The 15,966-nt window shown below is 52.7% G+C and overlaps 1 protein-coding gene across 1 annotated transcript in view; it reads left to right on the forward strand.

Annotated features, from left to right (window-relative positions):
- Positions 1-15,966, forward strand: part of frem1b (Fras1 related extracellular matrix 1b) — a 45,069-nt gene that overhangs the window by 16,584 nt on the left and 12,519 nt on the right. Inside the window, exons 14-24 of the mRNA XM_061239411.1 lie at positions 104-197; positions 849-1,101; positions 2,226-2,414; positions 4,638-4,823; positions 5,746-5,942; positions 6,502-6,727; positions 8,711-8,855; positions 9,554-9,695; positions 10,194-10,389; positions 12,421-12,685; positions 15,218-15,632. Coding sequence (XP_061095395.1) covers positions 104-197; positions 849-1,101; positions 2,226-2,414; positions 4,638-4,823; positions 5,746-5,942; positions 6,502-6,727; positions 8,711-8,855; positions 9,554-9,695; positions 10,194-10,389; positions 12,421-12,685; positions 15,218-15,632 — 2,308 coding nt within the window. The remainder of the gene's footprint in view (positions 1-103; positions 198-848; positions 1,102-2,225; positions 2,415-4,637; positions 4,824-5,745; positions 5,943-6,501; positions 6,728-8,710; positions 8,856-9,553; positions 9,696-10,193; positions 10,390-12,420; positions 12,686-15,217; positions 15,633-15,966) is intronic.

Raw genomic sequence — 15,966 nt, forward strand, 5'->3', positions numbered from 1 at the left:
AGGCATCAACTGTGAAGTGCTTGGGATGAAAGTGCTACATAAATGAGATGGAAATTTCATTTAATTTCTGGAAGTTGCTGACGGTCCTCCTCTCCTGCGGCAGGTACATCCATGATGACTCTGAAACGGTGGAGGACACCGTAGGTCTCACGGCCACCGATGGAATCAACTCGGCTCACGGTGGCCTGTCCATTCAGGTAACGCCGGGCCCATCTGCAGTATCGTGAAGGGGAGTCTTTCTGGGAAGGGGCGGGGGGGTTTCAGTGTTCTAGAATGCCGTCGCCAGCAGTGATTGTTACATCAGATTTAGAATGTGCAGTTAAGAACATTCCAATCACATATTTGTGACCTCACACCTTAGAGCAGGGGTTCCCAATCAAGAAGGTGTTTTAACTTGTTTTAACCCAGAAAAGTTATATGAATCAATCGCAAAGAAGAACAAATACGATGTATGTTTCTCCTATGACGGCGGAAAAGAGAGGTCAACTTATTCAAAAGAAACAGAATTATGAATGATCTACAATGATCTCGCTACAACATCATATCAGTCGACCTATCGCGGAGACGCCACTTTTCACATTGACATGTCCTGATTTCCATCTCGCGGTTCGTCCTGCTGGATCCGAATATTATTATTCTCTTTCTAAAAGACCATTTTGCTTGCAGAGTGTAGGGAGTAGAGAGGCTGTGGACCAGAGCGGAGAGGTCGAGCCGGTGGGTAGGGTTTCATCATGCCCTGTAAATAGAGAGGGGCTGTCCTGTTGGCTGCAGCGTAGGCCTCAGTAGTCAGGCCTCGGGAGTCTGGATTCGGCACCGTCTCACCCTGCCTGCCCCCCCCTCCCCCCCAGGTCCTGCCCGTGAACGACGAGCCGCCCCTGCTGGGGGCGGGTCTGCAGAAGGGGCTACGGTGCGAGGAGGGGGGCCGCGTGCAGATCACGGCCGACTTCCTGTCCGCCACGGACGCCGACAGCGAGGACGCGCGGCTCACCTACATGCTGGCGCGCACGCCCGCCCGCGGGGAGCTGCAGCGCGGCCAGGCCGCCGTCGACAAGTTCTCCCAGCACGACGTCCTGCAGGGCCTGGTCTTCTACAGACACACAGGTACTGTACTTCCTGCAGGGCCTCGTCTTCTACAGACACACAGGTACTGTACGCTACGTCCTCCAGGGCCTCGTCTTCTACAGACACACAGGTACTGTACGTCCTCCAGGGCCTCGTCTTCTACAGACACACAGGTACTGTACGCTACGTCCTGCAGGGCCTGGTCTTCTACAGACACACAGGTACTGTACGCTACGTCCTGCAGGGCCTGGTCTTCTACAGACACACAGGTACTGTACGCTACGTCCTGCAGGGCCTGGTCTTCTACAGACACACAGGTACTCTACGCTACGTCCTGCAGGGCCTGGTCTTCTACAGACACACAGGTACTGTATGCTACGTCCTGCAGGGCCTGGTCTTCTACAGACACACAGGTACTGTACGTCCTGCAGGGCCTGGTCTTCTACAGACACACAGGTACTGTACGTCCTGCAGGGCCTGGTCTTCTACAGACACACAGGTACTGTACGCTACGTCCTGCAGGGCCTGGTCTTCTACAGACACACAGGTACTGTACGTCCTTTAGGGCCTGGTCTTCTACAGACACACAGGTACTGTACGTCCTGCAGGGCCTGGTCTTCTACAGACACACAGGTACTGTACGCTACGTCCTGCAGGGCCTGGTCTTCTACAGACACACAGGTACTGTACGTCCTCCAGGGCCTCGTCTTCTACAGACACACAGGTACGCTACGTCTACATCTACAGTTATTCAGCTGACGCGTTGATCCACAGTGACTTGCAGGTGATTAGACTAAGCAGGGGCCAATCCCCACCCTTGGAGCAATGCGGGGTTAAGGGCCTTGCTCAAGGTTCCAGCAGCTGTGTGGATCTTATCGTGGCTACACAGTCGTGTATCTTGGTCATTAGGCTATAGGCTGCCCCCACAACACTTTGCCTTCTTTGAATTCTCTGGCCCAGGACAAACGCCGTTGGTGTGTGTGAGTGTGTGTGTGTGTGTGGGTATGTGTCCGTGTGTGTGTGTGTGTGTGTGTGTGAATGGGTGAAAGAGAGGCATTAGTCGTAAATCGCTTTGGAATAAAAGCGCCATATGCTGTAAATGCAGTCCGGTTACCAGTTGCGTTGTGAATTTTCTCTCCTCCCTAAATGTCACTGTCCCCCAGGTGGTGAGATCGGACCCAGCCCGGTTCTGGACACGGTCACGCTCATCGTGTCCGACGGCGAGGCCGGAACACTGGACAGCTGCTGCCACGGAGACGCCCCGCCCGTCCCCTTACACGGGTCACTTCCTGTCTATGACCTCAACATCACTGTGCTTCCTGTCAACAATCAAGCTCCTGCCATTAGCATAGGTAAACCCCTGCAGCAGAAAAACCAGAGTGAGACAACAGAAAGAGACTGTACATTGATATTATATATATGACGAAATTATATATATATATATATTTTTTTTTTTGGAGGCAGAAACACTGTGGGTTTTCAAGACCAGTCTTGATATAGTGCTAGATACTATTTAGCTTTTAGGCAAACTAAGCACTTTAGTAGTAGGAAAAGGCAGGCATTGCTGGGCTGAATACCCTGTTCTCGTCATTATGTTATGTTATGTTATAAGTCTGAATATTTTTTAAATAGCGTATTATATGTTACAGGACAGATCAAAACTTTCCTCAGGTTAATTTCTCATCTTTCAAAAGAAAATATATTTATTTTTCCCATTCACGCTGCTTCAAAGATGGATCCAAAAAAACAGGTATTAGAGGAGGCCAGGAACCAGGGAATGAGTTAATCAGTCAAACACACGCTCTGCACTGTGTGCGTTAATGGGGCGAACGTTGTGGCGGAGATGGTAGGCTAAGTCCCTCGCAAGAGCCGGAGCCAAGATAGGGATTTTCCTCTAAGACCCCCGAAACGCGAGGAAACTTTGTGTTTATCGACGGGGGCCAGTGACCACTCACAGACAAAGGTAAATAACGGCGGAGCGCGTAGGGGAGGTGTTCTGCCATCTTTCGGGAAATCCTGGCGTGGTTGTTGTGGTTGTTATAAGTACAGTCGGCACGGTAGGCGCAGCTGGTTGGGATTACTGTCAGGCAGAGTGCCGGGAGAGGTGTGCGGCCATCGCGCGCGGATTCCCCACGAGAGGGACGGACAATGGCGGTCCTGGAAGCACAGACAAAGGAAGAATCCCGGATTTGGGAACGTGTCCGCTTCCCCTTGCCAAACCCCACCAACATTTCGTCCAGACGATCTAAACAACGTCCTGCTAATTCGCTAATCGCCGGCAAAAAAAACCCGACCTATCCTCCCGCAAATCGCGTATAGTTTTCAAGAAAAGTGTAATCGTTTAATTAATTTGCGTTGAATAAAGGAAGACGGGCGTAAGAGCATTAACGGCCTCGCGGAAAACGAAAAGAGGGACTCTCGCCTTCCCCTCTTGTCCCGCCACGGCGGCGGATGGTTTTATCGCCTCGGTCCCAGACTGCTGGTCATTAATTTCTCCCCTCGCCGCGGAGCCTGATCGAGCCGCGGCCCCGGCCCCTTCCATTCATTATTTATCTGTGCGGTAAATAGGAGCAGATGCCGGCGTAAGCGCGGGCATGATGGCTTTATCAGCACCCAGGTGGCAGCGCGCTGGCCACGAGCCGAGAGAGGAAGGAGAGCGGCAGAGAGAAAGGGAGGTGGTGGTGGTGGGGTGAGGAGCGGAAAGAGAGGACGAGAGTGAGGGATGGGGGGAGAGAGGGAGGGAGGTAGGTGGGGATAAACGAACGGTTTGAGGAAAATGGGATACACAAGGGTAGCTTGTTGGTCTGTCCCTCAACAGACGGACCGTCTCTCACTCTTTCATTTACAGTCTCTCTCTCTGCTTGATCTCTGATTAGTGTGTTTCTCGAACACAGCTTAACAGATGAAACCGTTCTCCCTCTCCGTCTTTTGGAACGTTTTAACAGAAATAAAACATCCCCTAGTGTTTCTGGCGTCACGTCATAAAATTTCACCGTGACCCATAAATCAGATTTTAAAAATCTACTAAAGTGAATATTGTATTGATTTCGAGCATCACTAAGCATAAGCAGATGCTTTTATCCATAGCCACGTACAGTAAGTGCAGACTGAAGGTCATTGGAACAGGTCCAAAAAATGCCTAAAAAGATGCAAATGCCTGTCGCTGGATAAATTCTGCACAGATATTAGGACGTTTTTTTTCCACAGTTGTCACTATGTGGAATAATTTGCCAGGATGTGTAGTGGAGACAGAAACACTGGGGGGGTTTTCAAGACCAGGCTTGATAAGGCGCTAGGTACCATCTAGCTTTTTGGCAAACTTTTAAGAAGTAGGTCCACTTTAGTGGTAGGAAAAGGCGAGCATTGCTGGGCTGAATGGCCTGTTCTCACCATTATAGTATGTTATGTTATTCCTGTACTTTCAGGGTACATTAGGGGAATTTGATCCTTGATGAACAGAAATGCACCTCCACTGCCACTTTATTTCTCAGCGTAAGGTCCAATTCTCATGACGTATCAGTTCTCGATAGCCATGGACATCAGAGTGTCACCTCCGCTGTGTGTGCTCCTGCTAGGAGAGGTGTTCGTGGTGGATGAGGGCTCCTCCAGGTGTCTGTGCGGGGGCGTGCTGGGAGCCTCGGACCTCGACACCGCCCCGGAGGAGCTGCTCTTCCTGGTGGAGACCCCCCCCCAGTACGGCTTCCTGGAGAACACCCTGCCCTCCCCCGGGTTCGAGAAGAGCAACGCAGGCATCAGAGTGGGTGAGCAGGGGGCTCGAACTCCGGGCGCAAAACCTTTCAGTGTCGTTGTAGCACTGTACTGTGCTACAACAACAGTATTATATATAGGGCGGCTTGTAGCGTAGTGGTTAAGGTACATGACTGGGAGCCACAACGTCAGTGGTTCGAATCCCGGTCGAGCCACAATAAAAATGATCCGCACAGCCGTTGGGCCCTTGAGCAAGGCCCTTAACCCCACATTGCTCCCCGGGCGCTGCACTGTGGCTGCCCACTGCTCCTAGGTAACTAGGATGGGTCAAATGCAGAGGACAAATTACCCCACGGGGTTCAATAAAAGTGTATCGTATCTTATCTTATCTTAAGGTAAATGACTGGGACACGTAAGGGCGGCGGTTCTAATCCACAGTAGCCACAATAAGAGCCACACAGCCGTTGGGCCCTTGAGCAAGGCCCTTAACCCTGCATTGCTCCAGGGAAGGATTGTCTCCTCCTTAGTCGAATCAACTGTACCTTGCTCTGGATAAGAACGTTTGCCAAATGTCAATAATGTATTACATTAAAATGTATGTATATTGGCTTGGCATCCAATGTTCACCCACATTACATTCCATTCCATTACAGTTACTTAGCCGGTGCTTTTTTTCTTATTGTGGCTACACTGGGGCTTGAACCACCAACCTTCCAGGTCCCAGTCAAGCATGATCAGTGGTCCTCACTCCTGGTCCTGGAGAGCTTTTTGTTTTCACCTTAATATCAGCTAACTCATTCAGACCCAAGAAACCAGGTGAGTTAAGTGTGTAATCAACTGCTTTCATCGATTAATTAAGTGATGGGTAAAAACATAAGCCAGCACACCCTGCGGCTCTCCAGGACCTGGAGTGAAGACCACTGCATTAGCTGCCTGTTGACTCTCCCACTGACGCGTGTTGTTTGGCGGTGTCAGTCTCTTTCAGTTTGCCCCACCTCCAGGCTGGCTACATCAACTACGTCCAGTCCCAGCACCGGGGCGTGGAGCCCACAGTGGACCAGTTTGTGGTCAGCGTCAGCGACGGGGTTCAGAGGTCAACGCCCATCCCCTTCTACATCATCATCAGCCCCACCAATGACGAGGCTCCGTCGCTGTTGCTTGGCAACTTCACAGTGAGCCTCTCCGACATCAAAACGCACTTCTCTGTCTTCTCTTTCGCCAGCTACACCCCATCTTTCTTTTTTTCTACAGCAAAGGTTATGGCCAATGAGGTTAGACAGTTTGACAAACACTAACTTAAAAAAATGCTTTGAAAATGTACAGCAACTATAATGACAGTGACAAACAATATCACTGGGATATTGTTGGGATAATGATATTGTTTGTCACTGTCATTATAGTTGCTGTGTGGACTATTAATTAAATATTTATAGATATCTTTATCGTTATCATTCTTGGTATGGATGGGCCTTTAGTGCATAAGCAGCCAGTGAGAGAACCAAGGTGTTGGGCCTCGTGTTCTATAAAGCACGATTGCAGAAATGCATTACGAGTCATAGTTCAGTGCGTTTTATACGTATACTATGACCTGCAGCTTGGACTGTGCTATCCACTTCAGAACAATTTTTAAAAGAATATATTTACAGTTATGGTTGTAGATATAGTTGCTGGTGTGGTCAGGCCTTTACAGACAGCTCCCCCCCCCCCCCCCCCCTCCTCCTCCTCTCGCAGGTGACGGAGGGCGGGATGAAGGACCTGAGCGCGGACCTCCTGGACGCGGTGGACCTGGACGCGCCGTCCGACACGCTGACCCTGTCCGTCCTCGGCCCGCCGGCCCACGGGACGCTGATCCGCGGCGCCCCCGGGCCCCAGACGGGCCGGTACGCGGACACGGGCCCAGCGCCGCCCCGGCAGAGCCCGGCCGCGCAGTCCTTCACCCTGCGAGAGCTCCGGCGAGGTCAGCCCTTCATCCGCCCGGGGCCCGCTGGGGCCGCCGCGGCTGATTAAAGACCCCGCGCGCGCTCCGGCGGATTAGAGATCAAACATTAACCTCCGGAGACCTGAGGGGAGGGAGGGAGAGGGAGGGAGGGAGGGAGAGGGAGGGAGGGGGAGGGAGAGAGGGAGGGAGGGAGAGAGAGGGAGAGAGAGGGAGAGAGAGGGAGAGAGAGAGAGAGAGAGAGAGAAAGAGAGGGAGAGAGAGAGAGAGAGAGGGAGAGAGAGAGGGAGAGAGAGGGAGAGAGAGAGGGAGAGGATGTGGCTGTGTCTCTACGCCGTGCTCAGCCTCACCCTTCTGCGCCGTGCGGAGTGAGAGAGAGAGAGAGAGAGAGAGAAAAAGATCAAGTATTTTTACATTTTTATGACATAATACCAAGTGTCTCGGACGACAAAAAAAACATATTGCAGTGAAAATATTTGGATTTTATTTCGTTTTCATTGACCCTGTCCCATATGTTACGAGAAAAACTGTGTAGAAGCCACAGTTGTTTGTCCTCGTTTGAGGACGAAGGGTGTCAAGATGTTAAGTACTAAGAATAAATACATGCTATAAATTCATAAATTAATAATACATATATTACATGTGCTATATATGTATAAACATATACAGTGAGCTAATGTTTGGGATAAAGATGTTTTTTTTCTCGATTTCTTGCTCTGCACTCCAAAAATTTTGATTTGCAATGAAACAATTTAATCATGTAGAAATCACAGCACAGTTTACATAGTCCTCCCATTTTAGGGCCCCATAATGTTTGGGACAAATGGCTTGACGTGCGTCTGTGATTAGTCAGGCATGCTCAGTTGCTTGTTCAGTGCAGGTGTAACAGAGCTTGATTCTAGGCTTTTGATTACCTTTGTAATCCGTTGTTGGTGTAGACCAGAGTTTTACCAATAAAAGTCAAGGAAGCCATTATGAAGCTGAGAAATAAGAAGAAAAACAGTCACAGACGTAGGCCAAACAATAGGCTTACCAAAATAAACTGTTTGGGACACTGTATACACTGTAAAATTTAGTTATGCAATGTATTCTTTGCTGTTCATAATCATGTCCCTTATTGGCATATTGTCCTGGCATATGTTAACCTCCAGAGACACAGGAGAAAGGAAAATGCTACTTCCTTAACATAATACAAGTATTATAGTATATAGATTATTTTTTTACATTTTAATTGAATGTGCCTTATGTTAAGAGAGAGAAACTGCACCGAGCTCAGGGAAGCCAAAATGTAATGTCCTCGTTTGAGGACGCAGGGTCTCAGGAGGTTAAGAGACTCGTTCAGAGAAGACATTCTCCTTTCCCGCGCTCTTTGAAAGCGGGATTCAGTATTGCGAGCTGGGGATGGTGCTGTGAGCTCCATCTTGAGCCTGCCCCCCCCCCCGCCCACGGTAGGCCCCGGCTTTCTGGCGGGACCCCGGGTCCAGCTCGGCCGAACAGATGTTGGGAGACAGAGGTCAGGGAGCGCCCGCGGCGCCGCTGCCCGCCCCGCGAAAGTCCTTTTCCGCCGCTCCCTGCGCAATGACCTCACAGCCGCCGCGCGCCGGGGCCTTCAGCTGCCCTAACAAGGGCCGTGGGGTACGCCGGAACCTCGCCAAGCGGGCCATTAGCCACCGCCGAACAGTTGACAGGCCACCCCGTTCGGGGAGGTTTTATTTCCACCCGCTCTGAACGAGGCAGGGGGCGAGGGCGGGGAGGGTGGGGGACGCGTGTCAGGTAGTGCCGTGAAACCCGCTCCCCGGTCGCTGTAGACCGGATGCTAATGGAAGGGGTTTTACTGCACGGTTTTTGCGATGGCCCTTTAGTCCTCAGCGACTCGTCCGTGTTCTCGTCCGCTGTCACTCCACTCTCTCCTCTCCTCTCCTCTCCCTCCCTCTCTCCATCCCTTCCCTTCTCTTCTTCCCCCCCTCCCTCTCTCTCTCTCTCTCCCTCTCTCTCTCTCTGCAGGAATGAAGATCATATACATGCACGATGACACAGAAACCCTCAAGGACGCCTTCACCATGCAGCTGACAGATGGCGGACACACAGTCCAGGGGACGGCGCACGTCCGCATCCTACCAGTCAACGATGAAAAACCGCGGCTGCTAAAGTAAGGATGCCCTGGGACAAATCCCCAGCCAAAAAGGCCAACAGGAGGAGGGAGGGGGGGAGCGGGGGTGAGGTGAGGGGACTGGGGCAGGGGGGGGGGGGGGGGGGAAGGGAGGGGGTCAACGCAACCTGTGCCGTGCGTGTGTTGAGGGGGGAAATCAGAGTTCCGCCAAAACGAGCGACTGGGAATTCTGTTTCATCCTTGAGCAAACCTCCGGTGCATTCCTCTCCTCCTCCTCCTCCTCGTCGTCATCCTCCTGCTCCTCTTGTTTCTCCCAGAGACGGGGACTCGCTGCACTGGCAGAAGGTTGCTCTTGTAGCCTCCAGAAGAGCAGAAGTAATGCGTGTTCCTGGCAGAGGGCCGCCCGCTCGTTTCCCGGTCCTCCCGGATCGGCGTGACAGGCCCGGGCCCCCGCTCGCCTGGGCCCCTGTCCGACGGGGACGCGGTGCGCGTTGTTACTTATTTAGGAGCCGTTTAAGCGTGCGGGACAGCTGCCAGCCCCCCCCCCCCCCCAAAACAAGCAGGGCAGGGGGCTTCCTCCAGCCTTCACGTCCCGTTCCGTGCCCGTGTTCCTCTTAGAAACACAGGGCTGGGGGGCTTCCTCAAACCATCATGCCCCATTTCGTGTCCCTCTCAGAAACGCAGGGCTGGGGGCTTCTTCCACGCCTTCACGTGTCCGTGTCCGTGTCCCTTCTCAGGAACGCAGGGCTGGAGGTAGACGCCATGGACCGGAGGGTGATCTCCAGCGTGGTGCTGGAGGCGGAGGACCTGGACTCCCCCGCAGACGCGCTCTTCTACGTCCTCCGCGCCGGGCCAAAGTTCGGTCAGCTGCAGCTGAAGGTGAGCAGCTGTGTCCGCGGGACGAGGGCGGCCCTCCCCTCTTCGTTCAAACAAACACGATAAATCACCTTCACCAGCCGAGGAGCGCACTGCTTACGGACTGGCTCTAACGAAACGTGGACTCTCCGAAAAGCATTCAAATTCATGTTCAAACATTATGGAATAAATCTCAAAGGACAACACCAGTCATATTTAATTGTAAACTGTGTTTTCTAGTTCGACTCCGTTCTGACTCATTCTGGCTCAAATGCAATCGATATGTGGAAAATCACCATACACTCTCAGAAATTAAAGTATGAGAAGTGCCTAAAAAGATTTTAAAAAAAAGGGTACACCAAGCCAGAAATATATAATTAATGTGTACCTTTTTTGTCTGGAAAATGTACTCATTTGTACACAAAGAGATCATTGCTGTTCTTTCAGGGTATATTTGGGAAATTTGATTCTTGATGTACCTCCACTGTCCAGAATAAGACTCATATGTGTGTATTTGTGCAGACAGGGTCCGGTTGGCGTGTGTTGGGACCGGGTCAGAACTTCACGCAGGAGGACGTGGAGATGAACCGCGTGTGGTACCTGCACACCACCCTGCAGGGGGTCAAAGGTCACGACAGCTTCCGTTTCACCCTCAGCGACGCGGAGAACGAGTCTCCGTCCCAGGCCTTCTTCATCTCTCTCCGCACGGCGCAGAAGGGTGAGGCTGAGCACGGCGTGGAGACACAGCCACATCCTCTCCCTCTCTCTCTGTCCCTCTCTCTCTGTCTCTCCTCTCCCTCCCTCTCTCTCTCTCTGTCCCTCTCCCTCCCTCTCTCTATCCCTCTATCTCTCCCTCAGTCTATCCCTCTTTCTCTCTCTCCCTCCCTCTCTCGCTCCCTCTATCCCTCTCTCCCACTCTCTCCCCCCTCTCCCTCTCTCTATCCTTCTCTCCCTCCCCCCTCTCCCTCTCTCCCTCCCCCCCCTGCTCTCTCTCTCTCTCTCTGTGCTGTGTAGTCCAGCCAGACCCAGAAGGTTGGTGGTTCAAGCCCCTGCTTAGTCTAATCAACTGTAAATTGCTTTGCATAAAAGCGTCAGCGAGATAACAAATTATTTAAAGTGAGGGTGTGGGACAGCACATAGTATGGTTCTAAAAGACGCATGTCAGGTGGATGAAAAGGCCCTGAGGATGCAATGTTTTACACCTGCTCTACAGCACTGAATTAAACTAACTAACTAACCTTCAGTCTTCAGTCAAGATGTCGATTGATGTTCAGGTGTCTTAGTGCTGGGCTAAATCAAAAACCTGCACCCAAACCAGCCCTTTTTGGATACGATTGGATGCCCCTGGGTTAGGTGTGCTCCTGCCGTTGTCCTTGACCAAGGCACTGGCCTCAGAACTGGAGTTGGTCCCCGGGCACTGCACTGTAGCTGCCCACTGCTCCTAAGTAACCAGGATGGGTCAAATGCAGAGGACAAATTACAAATCCACGTGCTTCAATAAAGTATTATCTGATCTCTTCTCGCTTATTTTCTAAATATAACTTCCCTCCTGGAACAGATTTTATGGTAGTAAGCTTCTAAAACATGCTGTGAATTAAGGTCAGGTGGTGGAAAAAAAACCACAAAAAAAAAAACCATCTCAAACGCTTCCAGACAGGACAGTTACCCGTTTGGTACTTCACGATGCGTCACCCTTGTCCCTCATTGGCCACCCAACTCAGAATCGTCTGCTGGTTTCCCCTGCTCGTATCTCACCTTCCTATATGGCGAGAATTAAACTAAGTTCCCTGGATTCTGACCAGTTGCCTGGCGACTCCGGGGCATGTATAATGCAGGAGGCGGCTTTCCCCCCCGGTCGGTCGTGGCACTGGCTTTGCCAGTCGGGTGAGCATGGCAGGGGCTCCGCGGTTCTCCCGGCTCCTGGCTGCCGGATCCTGGAGGAGCGGAGGTGCGAATGCCCGCGCGGGGTCTGGGGAGGGCCGCGTCGTCCCCCCCCCCCCCCCCCCGGCCCTGCCATGAATAATGAAGGGCCAGGGCAGAGAGCAGCTGTAGCCCCCTCTCCCTGGTCGCACCCCCCCCCCCCCCCTTCCCCACCTCCCTCTCCCTCTCCCATCTGCTTCAGTCGGGGGACAGTGGAAAACAACCCCCCCCCCCCCCCCCTCTCGATCTTATTGTTGTTGTTTATTCTTTGTTAGCCGCGTTATTGATGGTCCCGTTGCTGCCTGGCCTTCTTGTTCTGGGGCTCAGTGTACCTAGGCAGGGTCTAGGGAGGGAGGACTTAGAGTAAGACTGTAAATAAGTTCTTCACCTACTGTACCACACTTGGTGTTTAGGTGGTGCAAAAAAGGTTTAAAAAAATGCTTGTTGCTGGGGCGGGACCCGATAGGTACATACAATTGCACCCCTCACCAGCAATATCTAATTTGTACGTTATTATACATATATAATGTGTACCTTTTATATTTGATGCTTGAAGACTCTGCCACTTTATTTCTAAGAGTGTTGACACTTCTTAATACATTGGCTATGTTGAGGAAAAGAACCTCAATTTTTCTCATTTCAATTGCTTCTTTTTTTCCCCACTTCTGTTCTTCAACCTCTCTATTCAGTCTCTCGAGCTGTTTGGTACCTCGCATAGCAGCCAATCGCATTCGTATCGCGCTTTCGATAAAGGCGCTACATAAATGCCAGCCGTTTACCGTTTGTTCCCCTCGCCCTGATACGACGCGCGTCTCCCCTCCCCCGCCAGGCGACATCGTCCTCATCACCAAGCCGGTGACCCTGACGGAGGGCGAGCGCGTGGTCTTGACGACGGACGTCCTGCTGGCCACGGACGGCGGCGGGAGCGCGGCGGAGCTGGTGTACGCCGTGTCCGTCCCGCCGGCGCACGGGCACCTGCACGCCGTCCAGCGGCCCGGCGTGGCCCTCGGCGCCTTCTCCCAGCTGGACGTCGCCGCGCACCGCGTCGCCTACACCCACGACAACGGCCGGGCATCCCCGCGCGACTCCGTCAGGTCGGGCCTCCGCGCTCCCCTCCCGCACGCGGGCCTGCTCGCACGGCGGGCGGAATAGCTGGTGACAGCGCTGTGGATAAAGGCGCTGTCTGAATGCCGACCGTTTACCATTCACATGTTTTCACACAGAGAGTGGTCAATGTGTGGAATAGCTGGTAACACTATTATTATAATAATAATAATTGGCATTAACTAATGTAGTGGTTAACCAGCTACTGCTACAAGTTCATGTGTACAGGTCTGTTCATTATTCATTCATGTTAACAACATTAGTTAATGCCAATTCATGTACCTTATTGTAAAGTGTGACCAAATATCTTGCGGAGGCAGAAACACTGGGGGTTTTCAAGACAAGGCACACTGGGTATGCTGCTAGATACTATTTAGGTTTTGGGCAAACTAAGTAGTTTGTAGTTTGTACACTTTAGTGGGAGGTAAAGGTGAGGAATTACTGGGAAAATCAGTGAATGCAGTGATGTGAGAAAAATAAAAAAAAAACAAGACAAAAAAACAATTTGCAAGAGAAAGAGTTTTTCCAGCCAACTTGGCAGCAAAACGAAATGCAGAAAAAAACAGCGTATGGCTGACCTGTCCCCTCTCCCATGTGCTGTATCTCTCACGCAGTGAAGCTTAGGTTTGCCACCCAGAGCCCTGGTAGCGTTTCACCTCGGGGGGGGGTGGGGGGGGGTTGCTGGGAGCAAGCGGGCGTTCCTCAGCCAAGCGACACCCGGGAGAGAGAGGACATCATCGCCTCTGGCCTCAGGCAAGGTGTGGTGGCATGACATGACATTACAGTTATTTAGCTGATGCGTTTATCCAGCGCAACTTATAGTTGATTAGACTAAGCAGGGGCCAGTCCCCTCCTGGGTTAAGGGCCTTGCTCTAGGGCCCGACAGCTGCACTGATCTTATTGCGGCTACACTGGGGCTTGAACCACCAACCTTCCAGGTGCCAGTGAAATACCTTAGCCTCTAGGCGGTAGGCTACCCCGGTAGGGCGATATACAGCCCTACTCTTTGGCCCCTGATGGAGACACTGCCCCCTCCTGTATGGGAGTAGAGTAGCGGTGGCTTTCTCTCTCTACCTCCTGCTGACACACACCACCAGGGAGGACCACTGAACATGAGTCTGTCTGTTTCCATTAGCCCCCACTGTACTGTTGTAACTCCTGCTCTTCTGTGGGCTGCTATTAGCACGTTTGGCTTTTGTTGGCAGAGCGTGTGCGTGTGTGTGTGTGTGTGTGTGTGCAGGACTGGTGAGGCTGAGCTCCCAGGTCCACGTGTGTGTGTATGTGTGTGTGTGTGTGTGTGTGTGTGTGTGTGTGTGCAGGACTGGTGAGGCTGAGCTCCCAGGTCCACGTGTGTGTGTATGTGTATGTGTGTGTGTGTGTGTGTGTGTGTGTGTGTGTGTGCAGGACTGGTGAGGCTGAGCTCCCAGGTCCACGTGTGTGTGTATGTGTGTGTGTGTGTGTGTGTGTGTGTGTGTGTGTGTGTGCAGGACTGGTGAGGCTGAGCTCCCAGGTCCACGTGTGTGTGTGTGTGTGTGTGTGTGTGTGTACTTGAGTGTTTGTGAAAACGCTAGTTTTGTGAGGACGGTGGTTTTGCGGGGACGGCAGACCCCCAGATCGCGAGACACCTGAGCGAACACCTGTGCGTCAACTCCAGCCCAGACAGCCGAGGCCCGGGCCGGGCGCGAGCCAGAAGGTGTTTTCATCCCCCTGTTTTTCCTCTCCTTTTTTTTTCCCCTTCACTTCTCCCCGTGTTGCCGTGGTGACAGCGGATGATAAATGGGCATTATTAAGGAAATAATAACTCCACCTGCCTTCCGCCTGCGTGGCTTCCAGAGGAAGGCCGCTCCTGACTGGGGATCCGTCCGTGGGCACGATTACCCGGCAAATACGGGGGGATGGCGGTGCCAGATGTTTCGCCAGGTTTGGCGGAGAGAGGAGGCCTGCACGTCGGGGTTTTTTTGTGCGGTGGCTGTCGGCGCTCGCCACGGCTGGTGGGCTGACGGTGGTTATCAGGTGCGCAACGGCAGGGCAGATTGACTTGGCAGTGGGTGAATTTCACCCGTTTTGGCTCCCATCTCTGCTGTAGGGCAGCACACAGGGGCAGGGAGATTCCCCGCGCACGGTAACCCGGAGAAGAGTCGGTGTTCCGGAATGTTTTTTTTCAACGCTCTCAGTCAGCGTTCCAGAACTCCCATCGCTTTCAATAGCCGGCAGTAGTGATTGTGACATCAGCATTGGAACGTTCAGTTGAGAACATTCCAATCATGTGTCATGCGTACCCACGTACTCACACACCAACTTTGGCGAGGCAAAGCACAACTTTTGATTTTGCCTTAAAATTAAAAAATGTAGTCTGTGTTTTGGCACCTTCCTGACCACATACTGTACAACAAGTTTGGATTTTTCACATACAATTCAAGCCTACTTTCTGGCACATTTACTTATAGCTAAAAGCTGTGACGTTGCACAGTTACGTGCTTTCTAATAATCACGTCTCGCCTGAATTCTGCCTCCCCAAACAGTTTCGTCGTCAGCAACGGCGTGACGTCCAGAAGCGGCACGCTCCGCTTCACCGTGGAGCACGGCGACCGCATCCCGCCAACGCTGAGCGGCAATGCCGGCCTCCGCCTGCCAGAGGGCGCCACCGCGTCCATCACCCGGGACAACCTGGAGCTGACCGATCCGGACACTGCCGCGGGCAACCTGACCTACGCCCTGGTCCAGCGGCCTCAGCACGGGAGGCTCCTCCTCAGGGGAGCGCCCCTGACCCAGCCCAAATTCACCCAGGAGGACGTCAACAACCTGGACCTGGCCTACTGGCACCAGGGTGGCCCGGCCCAGATCGACAGGTTCAGCTTCCTGGCCTCGGACGGCACCAACCGAGGGTTCCTCCTGCACGGCCAGCTCCGGGAGGAGCCGGTGGCCTTCACCATAGAGGTAGGACTTACTCCAGCTCAGGGAGGAGGCGCTGGCCTTTACCATAGAGGTAGGACTTACTCCAGCTCAGGGAGGGGCCAGTGGCCTTTACCATAGAGGTAGGACTTACTCCAGCTCAGGGAGGAGGCGGTGGCCTTCACCATAGAGGTAGGACTTACTCCAGCTCAGGGAGGAGCCGGTGGCCTTTACCATAGAGGTAGGACTTACTCCAGCTCAGGGAGGAGCCGGTGGCCTTTACCATAGAGGTAGGACTTACTCCAGCTCAGGGAGGGGCCAGTGGCCTTCACCATAGAGGTAGGACTTACTCCAGCTCAGGGAGGAGCCGGTGGCCTTT

This window comes from Conger conger, chromosome 4 (genome assembly GCF_963514075.1).
Source record: "Conger conger chromosome 4, fConCon1.1, whole genome shotgun sequence".
In the NCBI taxonomy this organism is placed as follows: domain Eukaryota; kingdom Metazoa; phylum Chordata; class Actinopteri; order Anguilliformes; family Congridae; genus Conger; species Conger conger.